This window comes from Megalobrama amblycephala, linkage group LG22 (assembly GCF_018812025.1).
Source record: "Megalobrama amblycephala isolate DHTTF-2021 linkage group LG22, ASM1881202v1, whole genome shotgun sequence".
NCBI classification, from domain to species: domain Eukaryota; kingdom Metazoa; phylum Chordata; class Actinopteri; order Cypriniformes; family Xenocyprididae; genus Megalobrama; species Megalobrama amblycephala.
Window position 1 is genome coordinate 29,547,341 of NC_063065.1, and position 21,127 is coordinate 29,568,467.

Here is a 21,127-nt window from a genome sequence, read left to right on the forward strand (position 1 = left end):
CATGCACGGATAATCGTTCACTGTAAGATCAATAACATGCATTTTGAAAACAGATTGCGTGAATTTTAATTTCATGGCAACTATGTTGAACAAGCAAAAGCTGTCATACCTTCTCCTCTGTGTTCACTCTCATTGCGTTGCTCTGCTATGAGTCAGTGTCCCAAGTCGCAGGAAATCGGACATGAAAGATTTGGCAGTAAGACATCAGAAATGGTGCTTATTCCACTGCAAAGCTAAACAACTCCACCACGCATTAGTGCAGTGCCAAAAGCCTTGACAGGACTGTGAAGTGACCTCGTGCCTTGAACTCGCACCTGCAACGGCTCACGACGGACAGTGACGGGAATAACATACTCAATGGAAGATAATGGCACTTCTGGACCATTTCAGATTTAATGAGCCACAGATAAGAAACATTGTGATTTTATTGAACATGGAAAATGTTACTTTATAATACGCTGAATTATTCAAAAAAAAAAAAAACCTTTCCAGAAGGCCCAAGATATAAGATGCTGTAAAGCAACAACAATTAGTTAATTCGTGCTTGTTGTCTTGTCTCTAATTTTAAAATTTTAGTAAGTATGCAAAAGAACCTGATATTTTCAAATATAAATAAACACCATTGCTCATATTTATAATCAAATGTATGTAATGTTTAAAATCTTAATTTAAAATCGCCTAATCAAATTGGAAAAAGTGCAGTTTCATAAAATGATCTCAAACTTTTTATTACAGCTTATTTTTACATTGCTTTTGCCAAGTAGCATATTAACAGATTGCTGAATAATTACAGTAACGGTATGCACTGAAAAAAAAAAAAAAAGTTTGTTGGATTTACATGATTTAATCTTGTACATCAGTCCCACATGAATCAATTAAGTTAAACAAACATAATCTTGTTCATGTAACTTCAACATCATGGAATGAAGATATTTTAAATGACTTCAATTAAGTAATCTCAAAGTCAAATTTTATATGGCTCCCTGACATGATTCAGGCATTCAATTTCATATATCCATTCATCGAGTTCAAATTTTAGTGTCATACAACTGAATTATAATACTGTAACAAACAAAGTTAACAAACTTTTAGCTAGCTATAGCACACGTTATCATCTTAAATGTTAAGCATTAAATGCTCCTTCAGCAAAGCAATTATAAAATTAGCTGTATCAGTCCACAGCCCAAGGAAAGGCTCCACTCTTCTCTACAGTGGTAACCCAGTGTAATTTAAATGGTTCTAATAATTCCAACATAATTGGACATTAAACACTATTCAACACTATCAAGTCTCCCCGTTTTCTAATCTTGCTCAAAAACACATAAATTAAATTAATTTCAACATTTACTTTCTCTTGATTCAGCCATATGCAAAGCATGCTGGAACCTAACAAACACCGCCCAGTTTCAGTTAATGCAACACAAATCATTCATGTAATCCCAATACAAACTTTTTCTGTGTAAACTTCAATTTTATATATATGTTTAGGTGGAATGAACACAAACTAAGTTAGGACAAAATGTATAGAAATTGTGTTGCTTAGCTCATTTTTAATTAAGCAAAAATCACAAATTAACGTCTCTCAAATACATTTCTTTCACCCCATTCTATATATATATATATTCTTGAGTAGTAGGTACCATTATCCTGAACACGCAGGCAGTACGGATATCTGGACAAATACAGTGTGCGCACATTACTAATCATTTAAAGAATGAAATCATTTGGCAGCGCATATTCTTTACGTGTGAATTGAATGCGTCGTTATGTCATTATTTTAACATTTGCAGTTTCCTCTCTGATGGACATTCATCAGTTTAATCACAACCATCATTACCACTGAGCCAAGAAGGAAGGCAGTTTTTTTTATTTTCCTGCCTGCTGGCCGATCGCAGTAGGATTGTTCAGAAATATTTATTACAGTTCTCCCTGTCAATGGGACGTCTCTCACTGCACCTTGTTTTGAGTGACGGTCCGTGAGGCGAGCAGTTGGTTAATGACATCATCGCTGTACCCCAGGGTGTCTCGGAGAACCTGGACCGTGTGCTGGCCGATCAGAGGGGGAGGCATCGGGTTGCTGGATTCAAAAGTACTGAAGCGCACAGCAGGGCCTGTGTGGAAACAATAAATGAAGTAATGCTGTAATATATGTGCTTAAATTGGAATATTGAATCAAGGTGAAATAAGACGTGTTCCCCTGAACCTCCCAAACACCAAATAAACATGATTACTAATGTTAAAAATCATTTGTGTTAGTGCTATACATAATATATCATGTCACCTATGCCAGGGCTTTTCAAACTTTTTAACCCTCTGGAGTCTGAGGCTGATTTGGGGCCTGAAGAAGTTTTGACATGCCCTGACATTTGTGCTTTTTGCAGTTGTTCATAAACATATTAATGGAAAAAGTGTCATTACACTGTATTCAGCACAAACTAGGCTACAATAATATGTGAGGAACATGTATGTACATGTTTGTGTTTTTGAAGGAATAACATTTATGCGTGGTTATTGAAAAAACAAAAAACTTAAGTCACTGAAATAAGGCCAAAAAAAGTATAGTAAATCTGTGTTTACAATACTTTAGGGTATTGGAGGTTGTAGACTAGAGTTTTTGCTTCAAAATTATGTAAAAATTATGCTGCCTACTCCTTCATATAAAACAATATATTGATTTAGTTTTTGTAAGACACTTTTTGCCAAGAAACACAGTATGCGTGGAGGCGTGAATCACCATTGAATAATGGGCCATTCTCACCTGAGAAGACAAAAGAATTGCATAGTAATGAGCTGAAATGACTTGCATATTAATGAGGCATTTCAGTCAGGTAGGCTGTGAAAAAAAAACCTTCTGTGATGTCTCAAGCTCATCATGATATATGAAACATACAGAAAAATATTAATACAATATAAAGTAATGGTTTTATATTATACTTTAAAATATAATGTATTTCTGTGATGCAAAGAGTCTGAATATAGGCTTTTAGTTTAAAAGCATGCACATTTGGAGAAATATTGGATTCTCATATGCTTATGTCAATTTTCTATACAGAGGAGTTATATTTATTTAATATTCATTGTCATTACTATGAGCGCTGGTGTTTTCAATTCATACTTGAAGTCGGAGGGTCCTCTCTGTGCATTTTTAGTCCACAAATTCATCTAAAAGAAGAAGAGGCTATTCCATGAATGGAGTTTCCAATTCATACTGCAGCCGGAGGGCGCTAAAGAAACAAAAACTCATCTAAAATTCATCTATAGAAGAAAAGAAAACAGGAACTAACTGCATGTCTTCTAGAGCTCGCTAACCATGACTTTTACATCCAGATAAACACTTTTCAAGACAATAAATACACGATTGAGACGATGAATGCATGTATTGCCTCTGAATTTGCGTCTGAATAGCGCTGGCTCCGTGGGCGTGGCCGCATTAGCGGATAATGAGCTGAATCACGGACTTCTGACATGGCTCTCTTTTCATACAGATTACATAAACACAGAAGGTTTGTTTTCTGTTTTGACTTACATGATTTAAAACCTGACATCTTAACGTTTTTTTTAGACATAAGTGTAATTTTCCTGTGATTAGTATTCACTAAGTTACAGTTCATTTTCTGAGAACTATCAGATTGGACTTCGTTCAGAGGGAGACGAGAGATCACGCATCATGTTAGTTTTCTTTATTTTACAAAAAGCACAACATTTTGTTTTTACTCTGAGTGTATACAAATAAAAGAAGATATTCTATAGTTTCAGTTGATATATTACTTATGTCTCTATGACAAAAAATGACGGAGTATTTTAAGTCTGTTTTGCTGCAATGTGAAAAAAAACCTGCAAAACGCGCCGGCGCGTTTTCAGACCTCAGAGAGTTAATACCAAAAACCTCCAAACATGACAATCTCCAAGAACGCGACACAGTAAATAAGGAATAGTTCTAGGAACTCAGTTCTAGGAACTATCCACTGGGATAGGTCCATGAGAACTAATTTCTCCCCTGGGCCATGTTCCCGGTTGCATTCGCACCGGGAATAGGAACTCTGAAGTGGGTGACAGTGGCATCTTTAACTCCCTCGGGTCGGCGGTCACGCCGGCGTGATCACCGCGTTTTTTTTTCTAACCAGTGTGAAAGAGACTCAAAATACTCTGTTAATGTTGCACATACAATTAAGAGTTATACACCATTTTAATCTGTGGAATATCTTCTTTTATTGTGTACACTCAGAGTAACAACAAAATGTTGTGCTTTTTGTAAAATAAAGAAAACTAACATGATGCGTGATCTTTCATCTCCCTCTGAACGAACTCCAATCTGATAGTTCTCAGAAAATTAACTGTAACTTAGTGAATACTAATCACAAAAAAATAGACTTATGTCTAAAAAAACGTTGAAATGTCAGGTTTTAAATCGTGTAAGTCAAATCGAAAACAAATATTCTGTATGAAAAGAGAGCCATGTCAGAAGTCCATGATTCAGCTCATTATCCGCTAATGCGGCCACGCCCGTGGAGCCAGCGCTATTCAGACGCAAATTCAGTCAATACATGCATACATCGTCTCAATCGTGTATTTATTGTCTTCAAAAGTGTTTTGAATAGCCATAGTTGGCGATCTCTGGCCTCTGTTAGTTTGGTTAGTTCCTGGATTGCCTATTCTTCTTTAGCAGGCATTTGTGGACTAAAAATGCACAGAGCGCCCTCCGGCTGCAAGTATGAATTGAAAACACAGTATCCAGCACTCATAGTAATGACAATAAATCCTGAATAAATATTACTCCTCTGTATAGAAAATTGACAAACATATGAGAATCCATCAATATTTCTCCAAATGTGCATGCTTTTAAGTTAAAAGCCTTTATGAAATGCCATAGATGTAACATAATTGTTCAGACACTTTGCATCACAGAAATACATTATATTTTAAAGAATATAATAGAATACCATTATTTTAAATTGTAATAATATTTCACAGTATTGCTGTTTTTTCTGTATGTTTGATTTACACCATGATGAGATTTGAGACATGATCAACAGAGGGTTTTTTCACGGCCTACCTGTCTGAAAGAGCTCATTATTTATGCAGGTCATTAGAGCTCTTTATGCGATTCTTTTGTCTTCTCAGGTGAGAATCACCCATTATTCATGATTATTCACACCTCCACGCATACTGTGTTTCTTGACCAAAGATGTTTTAGAAAATTTAAATCTCTCTATTGTTTTATATGAACAAGCAGGCAGCATAATTTTTACCTCATTTTGAAGCAAAAACTCTAGTCTACAACCTCAAATACCCAGAAGTCTTGTGAACAAAGATTTAATATACATTTTTTGGCTTTATTTCAGTGACTTAAGTTTTTTGTTTTTTCAATAACCACGCATAAACGTTATTCCTTCAAAAACACAAACATGTACATACATGTTCCTCACATATTATGGTAGCCTAGTTTGTGCTGAATACAGTGTAATGACACTTTTTCCACTAATATGTTTATGAACAACTGAAAAAAGCACAAATGTCAGGGCACGTCAAAACTTCTCCAGGGTCCCAAAAATCCTCAGACCCCTGAGGGTTAAGCGCGGCATTTACAAACGCTAAAACTGGTGGATTGAGGATGCCGTCATCGGAGCTGTGTTTGTGTCGTGGGTTTCATGATAACGGAGATGGAATGTAAACGCATAATATACGTGACTAAAAGAGCAGAAAGTGGGGCTAAGAGACGAAATCCATTAAATTTCCATGTTCGTGAAGTAAATATGTTTACACAGCTTTTTAAAAATCCCGGGTGCCGGTGTTTGACATGCATTTGACCAATCAACGTACACTTATGTCACTGATAGTTCCTATAGTGCTGGTTTAGACCCTACTCTAAAGTAGGAACTAATTTAGTTCCCCCAAAAGAAGTTTCTAGAACTAAAATCATTCCTAGTTCCTGTGGTGCGAACACGCCAAAATCAGGGTACTTCAGCCAATAGTTCTAGGAACTATTAAAAGGTTCCTCTGGTGCGAAAGCCCCTATAGACACCACTGTTCAAATGTTTGGGGGTCTATATAATTTTTTTTTTTTTTTTTTGAAAGATGTTTCTTATTCACACAAAGGCTGCTTTTATTTGAGTACAGTAAAAACAGTAATATTGTAAAATATTATTACAATTTAAAATAACTCTTTTCCATTTTACTATATTTTAAAATGTAATTTATTCCTGTGATCAAAGCTGAATTTTTAACATCATTACTCCAGTCTTCAGTGTCACATGATCCTTCAGAAATCATTCTAATATGTTGATTTGCTGCTCCAAAAAAACATCAATATTGAAAGTGTATATATTATATTATTTTTATATTTCTTTAAACTCTTTCAACTAGGCATTTCAATTGAATAAATGTGTTACAGTTAATCTTCTCAATCTTCTCCTAAATACATTTTTTTTTTTTATTAGTTTAAATCATATAAAATTTGTTAAAAATGGCATATAATTTATTTTATTTACATAGTTGAATTATATATTTGGTTTATTTACTAAGTTTACCCCCTGTTAAACAGTATGATCGTCAGAACACAAAACATTTACAATGAATTTTAAACAAAGACAACTAAGTGTAGGAGGGGCCTTTGAAGAAATGGCTAAAAGCTTTCATTCTTTCCTGTTTCATGTACTCGCATACGTCAAACCTGTAGGAAAGTCCATAAAGCAACTGACTTATTAATCATTGTGGAATATAAACACAGCCTTCATATCCAAATGTGGCATTTACAGAAAGATGATGACAAAATGGATGAGTAGGTCATCTGGTTGAGTCACTTCCTCAAACTTCAGATATTGCTATCCTTAGACAGTATTAGCATATCCTTCCCTTTTCTGACTTCTCTTTTCTTATGCAACTCCCGTTAATTTCACTGAAACTAATTGTTTTTCCTCCCCCACGATTCTACAATTTAACCAATGCTCATTCCATGAAAAAAGGAAAGAGACATTGACATTCATTCATTGTTTTACGCAATAAGGGACATACACCTACATAATTCACACGTTTCTTCCTCATTGCTTTGAATAAGTAGCGTCTCCTACGCAGCTACAGGTCACATTCCCCACGAGTGCCGAAGCCAAACGCATCCCATAAATGTGTCTTGATTGCTTAACCTCCAACATCCAGAGCTTTTTCAAATGTTTTCAAGGGCCTCACACAAAAGACATGCGGTTTTAAAGACGTGCGTGTCGAACAGAGGCGAGGCCTGATGTTTGTTATTAATGGCACTACGGAAAATCTCGTTCTTCAAACAGACTGGAGAAAGACATGCAACAGATGACAGACGGCATGGATAACTTGGGCTATACAGAAGCTTAAGTGGCGGCACAAAATCACTTTCTTTTTAGTTAGATTTTGTCTCTAGTCAGGCTATACAGTACACAACCATATCCATATGTTCTCGGTGTGCTTCTGATGTGACAAAGATGAGCATGAGACAGCCTGATGTTTAAAAAGTGTCATTTCTGGAGTGTCAGCCATAAATATAGTGAGCCTAATATGCTGAAGACGCACTTAAAACTTAAAATGTGGATAACAAAATATAAAAGTGGCATCTGCACATAAATGATGCGTGATCTAACTTCACTTTTCTGAGTCAGTTTTGCAATTACTTTTTTAGTGGATGTATGAAGTCAGATCTCCGCAAGTTCACACAGATGTCCTAACTACCAAGTGTCTAAATATTTTTGTCTTCATTTTCAACAGTATATCTTTTGTTTTACAATTTAAAAGGCAGTTAACGTCACTCTGTTTAACTTTTGCTTGAAAAGTGTACTTGTGCTTTTTTTGGATACTCATTTTTTAATTCCAAAATGTTTTATTTTAATACTCCAATTATTGTTTTAAAAAGGCTTGGTTATCAAATGCCACTATATTTTTCTGTGTACACATTAACATATTTCACATTCTCAGAAAAACCATTAAAATAATAATTAATAAGTTCTTTTGGAGAATTTATAGTTGGCAAAAACAAGACAAATGAAAGTATAGAGTTACAAAATTAATGCGGATGACTTGGATTATTTGGTCTTGAAAGAATTTAATGAGAAACCGGATAACGGTTTAAATTAAATGAGATTACTGTTTCTCAGGAAGAGGAGACTATGAAAAAAAAAAAAATCTCAATTTGTTCTCAATTTAAAGAGGCTATATGAAGAATTCAGTAACCCTTGTTATTAGCGACACCGGTGGCCGTTGAGTGACCTGCAGCGACAACTATTTCTTGTGCGCGCACTCGCAGGAGACTGAACGTGATTCAAGGTCCTGATATACACATGGTGAAGTTCTTGTTAGTTCTTCGCTTAGAAGTACAAAGAAGTTGGAAATACCTTTGCAGTGTTATACTGTAAATGAACATCCTGACTTCTAATTCGTGACTGGTGTTTTGTTTTGCTCTATCTTCTACGCTTCCACGTCCATCATTACGTCATGGGTCAAAGGTCACTCTTTCACCGTAAATCGATGCGTACGGCCATCTGTTGAAAGCTAGTTATTTTAGTTTTTAAAGTTTTAAATATAGACATTTTTATGAATATCGCTTGGATTCACTTCAGAAGGTCTTTATAACCCCCTGGAGCCATGAGGATTATTTTTGTTATGGATGGTTGTACTTTTTTTGGGCTTCAAAACCTCATCCTCTATTTATTGCCATTATAAAGCTTGGAAGAGCCAGGAGATTATTTAATATAACTCCAATTGTGTTCGTCTGAAAGAAGCAAATCATATACACCTAGGATGGCTTGAGGGTGAGTAAATCAGTTTTTCAACTATCCCTTTAAGAAAGCATCTGATCATAGCGATGTGGATATGTTTGCACCATGTCGGAGACGCTGATTCGAGTCCCGCTCGGAGTGGGGCGAGTAGGACCAGGGGGGTTACATTTAGAATAGCTCTTTCAGCTATTTTTGTCCTGAACATTGTATAAGCATTAATTTCATGTGTCACTGAACGGAAGAGAGGATCTCGGGAGCGAGTGTAAAAGTCACAACCTTTTGATTTTCCTGGCAAAAATGATGTGAGTCCTTCACATAAAAATCAGTCTATACAGGCTTTCATAGACAACCTAGGAAGTCGGGGAAGGTCTTGTTTTTTAAGTTAAGTTTTGTTACATGCTGCTCATACATTGGCAATAAAAAAGTGATTAATACATGAAAATTCTTACATACAGCCTCTTTGATCTCATTCCTATCAAAAAGAAACATTTGTTACATACTAAGATCTGATTTGTCTATTTTTTGACATGCAGTGGCTTCTGCTTGGGTCATGGACATGATGAACCACAAAATGTGTTCATCTTACTACAATGAACATGATCACGTAATGGATAATGTAACAAAGCAGACAAGTATTGGTGATAAGACAATTTACGTTAAGATAAGAAATTCCAGACAGAAATTCGTAGAGAAAAACTCCGCACAGGAAATGCGCCATCATGAAGATGAGAGTCAAACGGCCATTTAAATAAAAGAAACATCCAAAAAAGGAGGGAACAACAGATCTCAAACACGATTGTGTGCGTGTGTGTGGTTTCGCAGCCTCAGCAGTTAGAAGCAATGCCTTAACCACATCCTCTTTCTCCCCCTCCCTCGCTTCTGATCGACTGGCCGCAGGCTCATAATTGCCTCTTGCTCCCACATCTGCTTCTCCTCAGCCATTACCGTGGCGAACGAGGGAGCGGGACGCTCTTCTCCTCCGCAGGCATGGTCCAAGGTTTTCCTCTCACTCTACCGCAACAAAGCCCACTGTGTTCTTTCCTCCAATTCTGAACTTTATCCATTCACTCACTACTCCTGCTTTCCACTGAACACTTCAAAGGTCTGCCCGGATGACTAGAAACACACTGGTCCTAACCTTACGAAAAACTGAGGGCTGAATTCGATTGTGACACATCCGTGAATGGTATTTCAGTACAAAACCCAGTGACTAATCACCCACACGTCAATTACAAGGAAATCTGGGTTATTCAAATAAATTCTTTAATTCAATGATTCAGCATTAAATTAGATTACATTAATAATGAAGTGACACCTATGGATTGTACCAGGGTTAACTTTCAAATCACGAGTGTGAATTTGAATTGAATTGGCCACGCCGCAAGTTAAATTGGAATTGGAAGAGAATGGAATTTATTGAAAGAAATTCAACACAGGTAACGCATTCTGGGAAATAATGTGTTCTGACACTGTTCAAAAATTTGGGGTCAGTAATACATCTACATACATTGCCCGGCCCAAACAAACAAACAAACAAAAAGGTTGCTCTGTGGATTTAAATAGGCAAATACTTTAGAGTCTATGATTGGATCATTATTGCAGTAATTATTATGTTTCTAGTTTCTATATTTTTTAAAGAAATTAAATGTGACCATGAGAACGTAACTAACATTTTAATATTGCAGTATTTATTATAAATGATTAATCTGTGTGCATCTTTTCCTTTCTTTCCCTATTTTTTTTTTTTTTTTTTTTTTAAATGTGCCTCATAATCTGTAATCAAAATAACTTCCCTTCCCTCTTTACTGGTGTGAGGGTGGGGCAACCTGTTACTCACACGAGATCCACCAATAGCAAACCACAACCATCCAATCAATTCCACAATCAAGCCCCGCCCTACATTAGTTCTTGTTCATGAAGCCGCTTCACTCAGATATACGTCGCAATAGGGAAGAAAAGACTAGCACACCTTCTGTTTCATGACGACTTTAATACTTTTAATTAAGCAAGGATGCATTAAATTGATCAAAAGTGACAGTAAAGTGTCACACCACTGTGTAAAAGATCAAATACGAACACGATGATGAAGAGAGAACGCAGTCTTTAATAAATCCAAAGGTAAATCCAAACAAGAGTTTCAAACACACGTTAAACACTGACGAATACCCGATAATGAAGAAGAGAAGCAAGGGAACTTAAATACAGGTGCAAATGAGGTGATTAACGACACACAGCAGACAGTGATGACTCAAATCAAAAACCATGACATCAAACTAGTGGTGGGAAATAGTGCAAGCAGGAAAACAAAGTCCAAACTGAGTGAAACTGTGATATAAAGACATTATAATGTTACAAACAATTTCTATTTTATATAAATGCTGATCTTTTGAAAGGGGAAAATATATCATAGTTTCCACTTATATTAAGCAAGCACAACTGATTTCAACATTGATAATAATCATGTTTCTTGAGCAGCAAATCAGCATATCAGGAATGATTTCTGAAAGATCATGTGACACTGAAGACTGGAGTAATGATGCTGAAAATTCAGCTTTGATCATAGGAATAAATTACATTTTACAATATAATGCATCCATCCATAAAAAAAAGCAATCCATATGACTCCAGGGGGTTAATATAGGCCTTCTGAAGCGAAGCGATGCATTTTTGTAAGAAAAATATCCATATTTAATAACTTTATAAATTCAAATAACTAGCTTCCAGCAAACGACCATACTCAGAATGCACAAGTCGATTTGAGGTGGAAGAGTATCCTTTGACCTGAAGCACAACGTAATGATGAATGCGGAAGCACAGAGGATAGAGCAAAACAAATTACTGGTCATGGATTATAACTCCAAAACAATAATTTTTAAATAGAAATTTCGGAGAATTTTGATATAAGAGAAGAGAAGCTTGAGATTGTTTGAACTGAGAGGCGACTTGAAGTCGACTTGCGCATTCTGTGTACGGCAATCGCCCAGAAGCTAGTTATTTGAATTTATAAAGTTTTAAATATGGATTTTTTTTTTTCAAAATCGCATTGCTTCACTTCAGAAGGCCTTTATTTAACCCCCTGGAGTTAAGGATATTTTTAAATATATCTCTGACTGTGTTCATCTGAAAGAAGATAGTCACATACACCTAGGATGAATTGAGGGTGAGTAAATCATGGGATAATTTCATTTTTGGGTGAACTATCCCTTTAAAATAACCTTTTTTTTTTCCTTAGTGTGAAGAATATTTCTAAAAATCTAAAGAACCTTTTTCCACTATAAAGAAACTTTTGCACAATGGAGAGGTTCTATGAATGTTAAAGGTTCTTCATCGAACCATAGATGCCAATAAAAAACCCATTTTTAAGAGTGTAAACAGGCACAGTTCTTTATTTTCGAGTACTTCCATCCTTAATCTGTAAAGCACGTAAACATCACGACACATGTTTGGGCTGGAACAGCTTAAAATAAGATACTTGTGAACATCAGTACACAGTTCAGAGAGCTCTTAGACAGTTCAGATTCTCTCAGGGAGACAGGATTGAAAGATTACAGTAAACCACACTGACATGCTAAATATACAATTGTATTGCTGAGCTAAATTGCTTCTGACGTTTTCCAAGAGATATGCATGCATGCATCCTGTGGGCCTCTGATTGCATGTAAATATCATCATCCAACCATAAAGAGCATTTTCCTTCCTGATTGAAAAAAGATTGAACTTCGTTTTCCGGCATTTCCATTGAGATTCCCCCACGGTAGAGGAAAATATTCTTTCCATACAGCAATTATCAGTGACAATCGGATTGTGTCGTGGTCACCTCATTTCCATTCCCTTACAGATAACAGTTTCCTTGCTTCAAGAAAGACAAACCTGTTAAAACTGATAGTTCTGTCCGGTTCAGATTAGTTACAGCAATCTATATCTAATCTACACCACTTTATCTGACATATAAACGGAAATGTATAACACAGCTAGTTCCGGCTGTAAAATCTGATGGGATGAGTCACATTTGAAGCCGGGATGCACACACCTGTGACCGCACACATCAAACGAGTTCTAAATTAATGTGGCTTATTAAGTTGCTTAGCAACTGTAAACAGGCTAATGACCTTGGTGGGCAAACTGTTTATCAGTTTAGTGCCCCCCTTATCTTCTGTATGAAATAGCCATATATATATATATATTAGAAAGACTAATGCTTTTGATAGGATCAGTAGAGAAATATATCATGTTACACAAAATTTCTTTTTCAAATAAATGTGATCTTTCTATACAAAAGAAAAATTATTAAGCAGCGCAACTGTTATTATCAACGTTGATAATAAGAAAAAGTAATTGCATTATATTATTTTAATATTATTATATTTAATATTTTTAATACATCTACAAATTAATGAATGTCAAAATCATAAAGACGGTTTATTTTGTTTTATGTTTAAAGGCATATTTTTACTAAGAACTATGAATGAAAGCCAGTATCACTGATAGTAATACTTGATGTCTCTATTAATTTTTTTTCTCCTCAATTTTTAGCAATTCAGCATTAGAGTATAATTGAAAGGCATAATTTTTTTTAACATTTAATAGGCTTTAAAAATATAACAACTTTTAATTTAAGTAAGTGAACATACAACAAACTTCACATAAACACCACTATAATAGAGTGCGACAGTCAGGTTCTGGAAGAAAAAAGACAACAAAAAAAAAAATAACCTTGGCTGTTGCTCATCGATGGTATTTGCTTCTGTTGAAGCCGTAGCCCGCATTATTTCAACTTAGTTTTAAAATAATCATGTTTAACAGTGGAATTCGTGGTGAAAATCTACATTTCCCATAATGCTGTACATAAAATTCCACCAATCATAGTGTCGAAACAAGCAAAACGTGCCAAAATAGCTCTTTAGCTCCACCCACTCATATGACGTAATTGAGTGGGCCATACTTAAATATTTGAATATATATATACATATTTTGCATTTTTAAAACATTTTTAAATGAGTATTTTTATATTTCTCTATCCTTTTTAATTTGATTATGCTATTTAATGGGTTTGTAGTTCCTTCTTTCTATCACTAAAGCAGTTAAGTACATATGTTTGTACTTTTGTCTGATTTTCAAATACCTTTTTGCTTCAAATAAAAGTTTGTAATGTTATTCACCTCAAGCTAAAATGCTATAACAAAGACATTTTTGAAATCCCTATGGGAGAAATAAATGGAAAAAAATACTTTATAATACTTTTTAAAATACTGCTTTGAGATTTTCAGGTAGGTCTAACAGTAATATTCAGGTAGGAAATATACAGAAATAAAGTTAAATCACTAAATCACAGTATCTAAAACCACCTTAGCAAGTGCCTAACACTTTTCAGAAAATATAAATAAATTGGAAATTTTTCCTCTCGGTGCTGAAACATGACTGTGGGAGACACGAGAGCATCAGTGCGGTCCGACACATTTACAGTAGTCCAATTAATCTCAAATGTGTTCAGCGGGATTCAGGTTTGTGTTGACTTTCTGTATGTGGTGTGTATGTGAAGAGCATCTCTAGTTCTGCATGGTTGACAAAGCAGAGGAAAAGAAGAAAAGAGAAGAAAGAGAATTTCCCAGTGGAGATCTACAGCGTTGAGTGAAGTGAAGAGAAACAGGTCTTAACTGCAGTGGGGACTTGAGAAAGAGTACAGATCATTTATCCTGAGTATTGTAAAAGAGTGATGGGATTTCTACAGGCAAAGCTATTACACATAAACAATTCTCTAAGTGTACTTGCTTTACAACAGTTTCAATGTAAATATGCTCATTGGTGTCGTTAGTGTGTAATGTTGCTGTTTGAGCATAAACAATATCTTCAAAGTTACGATGCTCAAAGATCAATGCAAAGGGAGATATTTTCTTTTAAAGAATTCTCTGTTCAAAGACTACAACAAACGGCTGGAAGGGACTACAATGAGCTTCTTCCCGGGTTAGTGACATCACTAACCCTAAACTTTACATAAACCTGCCCCTGAGAACACGCAACAAAGGGGGTGAGGCCATGTTGGGCTGCTTTAGAGAAGAGGAAGAGTTGTTGTAGTAGAGTGTTGTTGACATGCTGTCATTTTAGACTGGACTGCTTCACAAACGAGGATCAGTTCAACACTGGATTTGCACAAAAGATGAACATGACGGCACATGCTAGTGGATGAGTTGAATCAACTCCACAGCAACTACATAAATTTATCCACTAATCATTCAGAAACGTCCAGTTTCATTCTAAAAGTTGTTACTTCTTCCTGAGTCTCTCCATCAGTGTCGACTCCGGTTTGAACAATGTAAGGCTGAACACCGTTACTGACAATCCTCATTTTGGCTGCGTGAGATTCTCCAGCTTTGTTGTTGTTGAGCAACAGAAGCGTGAGCTCTTAAAGCTCCGCCCTCTTCTGGAAAGGTGCTCATTTGCATTTAAAGGGACACACACAAAAACTGTGTGTTTTTGCTCACACCCACATAGAGGCAAATTTGACAAGCTATAATAAATGATCTGTGGGGTATTTTGAACTGAAACTTCACAGACACATTCTGGGAACACTAGAGACTTATATTACATCTTGTGAAAAGGGGCATAATAGGTCTCCTTTAAATATGAGGGAAGAACAAAACACAAAGTTGGTAATATGTAATTTGTAATCTGACAATTATTTGGCAAAAAAAAAAAAAAAAAAGGCAAACTACAGCTACAGATTTTATTTTACTATGCAGCTATTTCATTGGTTCTCTCTTGTTTTTGCATCTGTTCATAATTTATTTGTATGACAGCCTGGCCAAAAATGATGACCACACAATTCATGGTTTCAATGTGTTATCACAAATAAAACAATTGACTCTAAGCTCAACTATGCAATATGTTTACAAAATCTTTAACACATTTTTAATAATATTTGAATAAGGGGTGTCAATTTTCCTAGGCCAGACATCACTTTTAGCCACTATTGTGTGTGTGTGTGTGTGTGTGTGTGTGTGTGTGTACACCAGTCATGCATGTTTTCCATCACTCTTCAACATTTTTAACTGTTTCTCTTAGCCATGGAAACTAAAGACAATGTAAATGTTTCTGTGCATGAATATTTAATGAGGTAAACACTGAGGAAGTTTATGATTGGTTGACAGCTGCTAAACAGCTCACATTAACATTCTAGCACTGAAATTAGTTTCACTCTGAAACTGCATACTGTCTTAGTAGGTACTACATGTGATAAGAAATTTCTTTGCTACTATTAAAATAAGTATGAATGTGTGCAGTATGTTGCGATCTTGGCAGAAAATAAAAGTAGGTAATTTAGACATTTCACATTCTGTTTTTCACCTACTATAGAGGAAAGTAGGGACATTCAGATGCCGGGACACTGTTTAGCTTTGAACACGACAACTTCAGGTCTATCCTGAGGAGCAGGGTTTCATGTTAAACCCCTCTTAATTGTTTGAATCCGTATCTAAGATCTGAACCATCGATTTTATAATTCACAACGCAAGCACGCACACTCTAAGTGACCTGTAAACAATCCAATACATCCAAATGTTTATTTATGAAAATCATCTCTCATGCTGAAACATCCACATTTATCTCTCTTCCCGTGCTCTGTTTCTAGTTTGAAATGAGAGGGAGAGGAAGACAGAAAAGGAGTGGGTGAGATTCAGCGTGAATTCTCATGTGTCCCAGAACGGCAAGCTCGAGCTGTCAAGCGGAGATGAACATCTTCATCTCCGGTGCTTTGAGCCCACGCAACAAGTAGCACCTCACAGTCCTTTTATTAAACCTTTCAGCTTCTTTTTAACTACTCACTGCATCTTTAATAGGCGAGGGAGAGAGATGACGACTGAGGGAAAAAAAAAAAAAAAAAAAAACGGAAGCGGTGTCGGATAAAAGAGTCGAATGTGAAACATACATAAGAGTGGGAAACCTCATTATATTATGGCATGAGGAAAAAGAGCAAGGAATTCAGACTAGCTGGCAAGTACTCCTACTTAAATATGAATAAAATAATGTACGAGATGTGCTGCCTTTGTACACTGAGACAGCAAAGAGATGGTGAAGTTAGAAGCTGATCAATTTATTCAAGATCCCTGGAAACTGTGAGTCACATTTTAAAAGGCAGAAATAAACTTCTATTCATTCTGGCTGGGTTTGTATGTAACGATCAAATAAGAGAATATGGCCAATCAAACTGTGGTAAAATCATTCATAAAACATTATGAGCCCCATCACTGTCCAAGTCCACGTCCAGAGAAACCCAATGAGCCAAAACTCATTTCCGACATAAAACTACAAAAGTGACACAAGAAGACATAGTCTAAGCCCTGTTTCAGGTTCAAGACAAGTTAAGCTCCATCTACAGCATTTGTGGCTTAATGTCCATAAAATTTTGTCCCCAATTTATCCTTTTCCTTAAAAAAACAACAACAACAACAACAACAACAAAAAACAATGGGAGTCTATGAGGCCAACAAAAATGTGAAGCTTGTTTTTAAAGCACAAAAAAGTAAAGCCTTGTGGCTATATCTTTAAAACTGTGTGTATGGGTCAATGAAGTGATGCCCATTTTTATTTAAAAAAATATGTAAATATTGTTTGTATTGATATTCATTTTGATATTATGTGGGGGAAATACAGTAAAAAATTTAATCGTGAACTGTCCATAATTAAGAATATATTCTGACTTTTTTCCTCACAATTCTGACTTTTTTTCTCGCAATTGCGAGTGTACATCTCGCAATTTTGACTTTTTCTCAGAATTGCGTGATATGAAGACACAATTGTGAGTTATAAAGTCAGAATTGCGAGTTATAATGTCAGAATTGCGTGATATGAAGACAACTGCGAGTTATAAAGTCAGAATCGTGAGATATAAAAAAAATAATTCTGAGAAATAAGTCAGTTTTTTTTTCCCCTCATGTCATGATTGCGAAAAAAAAGAAGAAGTCAGAATTATCTTTTAAATTGTTTTATTCTGTGGCAGAAACAAGCTTCCATATTAAACAATCTGTGTAAAGACACCTAAAAGCTGTATCAGAAGCGCTTCTGTGCCATCTTTGCAGTGTAAATTTGGCATATTTTAATGTTTTCTCTGAAAACTGACAATGCCACAAATTCTCTTGAGGGAGCTTGATGTGAGTATTCCTTTAATGCCGGAAAATATTCAGTAAAAGTGTTAGATCATCTCGACCCATAAAACCTTGTGGAACAACCTAGAGAATGCTAAACCACACAAAAGTAAGATTATGTGTATCCTCAAACCTGTGAGACCTTGCCACACGAACAAACACAACTCCCTAAGAGAAGTGGAAGGTGACCTAAATGCTCCAAAAATCAAAACAGCCTGAGGGAAAACTAAGCTTTGTAAAAAAAAAAATAAAAAAAAAAATGCCAAGGCATATGATTTAGGAGCAGTCCCTGCTGCATCATAGATGTTTGTAGTGCATACTTCACTAAGTCTACAGGGAGAATTACAGCAATATCAGCGCTAACAACCCAAGAAAGCTGGCTCAGGGTGACGTCAAAGCAGCTCTGTGTTGCAAGGGGATCTGACAGACTGTGAACATAAACGCTCTCATTCACACAAACTCAGACCCCAGAGACATCTGAAACATATCTTTGATGTGAAAAGGATCATCTGCAGCTTTACTGATCTATAAGTCATCTTGACAGGAATCCTTAATGTCCGAAATGGTGTTTCCCTCTTGAATTCCTTCTGAAGAGCAAGTTTGTGTTCTAGCTGTGCGAAAGGGCCACGAATGTACATAAATCTACACTAAAAGCAAGAAACGATTGCTTTTATCTTTTAATAAACGAATTATGAATTATCTTATGGATATTTATGCAAGCGTGGGTATATGGAAAGTTTTGAATATCAATACTATACATTTTCCATCCACATGGGAATATTGCAAAGCTGACATGAGACAGAAGTTGGAATAGTCTGTTGTTATATACATCTGAGTAAAACGGCTTCTGGAGCAAGAATCAACATAGGGCAGGATTTGAATTTCTCCATGGGGCATTGATCGGATGTTTGAATGGTTGTGGTTTGCTATTGGTCGATCTCATGTGAGTGACAGGTTGCCCCGCCCTGGCGCCAGTAAACACATTGTAAACTGGGTCATGTCTTCAACTAGGAAAACTTAACATAAAGAACTGCAATGTTACAGCAAACGCTGATTAGAACATGAAGCACAATGGGTTGTGCCAATAGTCCCCTTTAGACATTTAAGTAACTTTGCAACAGCATGTCAACTAACTCTCATTAAAGGTCCCGTTCTTCATGATCCCATGTTTCAAACTTTAGTTAGTGCGTAATGTTGTTGTTAGAGTATAAATAAAATCTGTAAAATGTTAAAGCTCAAAGTTCAATGCCAAGCGAGATATTTTATTTAACAGAAGTCGCCTACATCGAACGGCCAGTTTGGACTACATCCCTCTACTTCCTTCTTTAATGACGTCACTAAAACAGTTTTTTGACTAACCTCCGCCCACAGGAATACACAAGAGTTGCGTTTGTAGAGTGTGTTTGTCGCCATGTCGTCGAAACGCTGTTATTTTCATCCCGCAGTCCAATCACCTTTGTTTGGCCTTCCCAGGGACGCTGTACTTAGAGATCAATGCTTACAATTTATGTTTAACTTGGTTCCCGAAAATTATAATTGTGGTATCCTTACTGCAATAGTTAATGTTGGACTGCAGTGCACATAATGGCCACAAGAGGGGACTATGTTTATGTATATGGCTGTTTTCCGTATGAGGTACTCTTCTGAGTGAGTGCTAACGTTGTACATTTTCTGTCGCTGCTTGTGGAGATTGAAGAGTTCAGTCTCTCGGGAATTAATGTCTTTTGTGTTCATTCGGCACAACACCACAATAATCCACGTGTAAAACTATGTGCAGCACACGTTATGGTAAGAGGCATGGCAAGGTGCGCTCAGAGCCATCTCTTTGGCTCTGGGTACGCTAAGCTGCTGTCGAATCGCAACACAGGAACCGCTGGCACAATCAGAACTCGTTACGTATTTCTGAAGGAGGGACTTCATAGAACAAGGAAGTCATCAGCCCGTTTTTATGACAGTGGAAACAGCGGTATACAGATAAGTAAATTATGTGAAAAATACTGTGTTTTTTTACACGCGAAACATGAACACATGTTATATTGCACACTATAAACACAATCAAAGCTTCAAAAAACCACGAAAAACGGGACCTTTAAAGCTGATGTCCGCGATTTTTGGCCCTCTAGTGGTTAATAAACAGAACTGCACGCGTCTTGCGGAGGAACATTCTAGCCGTGTATGTCTATGGCGAGTCACGCAGTTACTGTGATACTCTGCGGCGAGTCCTACCAGTCCGGTCTGAAATAGTCCGAATATAAACACTTATTATAAGTGTACCATAATGATTCAGGATAAGACAAAAACACAGTTTGGAAAATGGATTCATATTGTATATTCTCATTATATAATTTTTGTAAATTTTGAACACAAAAAAGTTGCAGACTGCAGTTTTAATTTGCAAATATGTCAACTAAGTCTGTTAGGTTATAGGGTTAGTATAATAAGTTGACATGTACTTGAAAAGTTACTTACAGTCAGTAGAATGTCTGTTGGGGAACCATCACAATGACAAGCAGGACTCCTTTTTGAGACTTTCTGGGTAAAAAAAAAACTTCACCTGTCAATTCATATGACATTTCAGCATTGACCAGAGGAGACCACTGAGGGAGTTTGGGAATCTTACGTCAGAGGAGATGCACTTTGCCTACGGCCTTTCTCACCATCTCATGTCCGTATCTTCTCATTCATAAAATTTCCCTCAGGACTACCTTCCTACATCCTGCACGGCTCCAAGATGGAGGATGGGGAAACAGAAGTATGTTGTATATGTTTCAATAAGGTTACAGGTGACAGCCACCAGGCTTGACAAATCATCTGAAGTTCACATCTTATCAGTTCAAACCAAACTAACCAACCTCAATGCACAAGATGAGAAAAGCTATGTGGAAATGACTGCAGGGCACTTCAATGTCTATAGTATTGCTTTACATGACTCTAACATCCCCTAACATCCAACATCTTTAAAAAAAGAGTTGATACTTTAAGGTGTTTATTTCGGAAGATCTGAATTTATTCTTTAATTAATTAATCACATTCATTTGTGTGTCCATTTCTTGACAGTATTTAGTACATGTATTTTAATGAAGCCTGTTTTTTAAACGACAATGAATTTTTTATGAAAAAGGAGAAATGTTAGTATTGACTGCTGTTGATGAATTTTAGATGAATAAACAAAGCAACAGGTTAAATCTACACTCAAAATTAATTCATGGGACCTGTTACCACAACTTAAATAAATGGATGATTGCAAGTTAC

At 36.2% G+C, this 21,127-nt stretch overlaps 1 protein-coding gene across 1 annotated transcript in view; it reads right to left on the reverse strand.

Annotated features, from left to right (window-relative positions):
• Window positions 1–712: 712 nt before the first annotated feature.
• sugct (succinyl-CoA:glutarate-CoA transferase) overlaps window positions 713–21,127 on the reverse strand; it is a 183,822-nt gene continuing 163,407 nt past the window's right edge. The window contains exon 14 of the mRNA XM_048174036.1: window positions 713–2,111. Within this exon, the coding sequence (XP_048029993.1) occupies window positions 1,948–2,111 (164 nt within the window). The 3' untranslated portion in view covers window positions 713–1,947. The remainder of the gene's footprint in view (window positions 2,112–21,127) is intronic.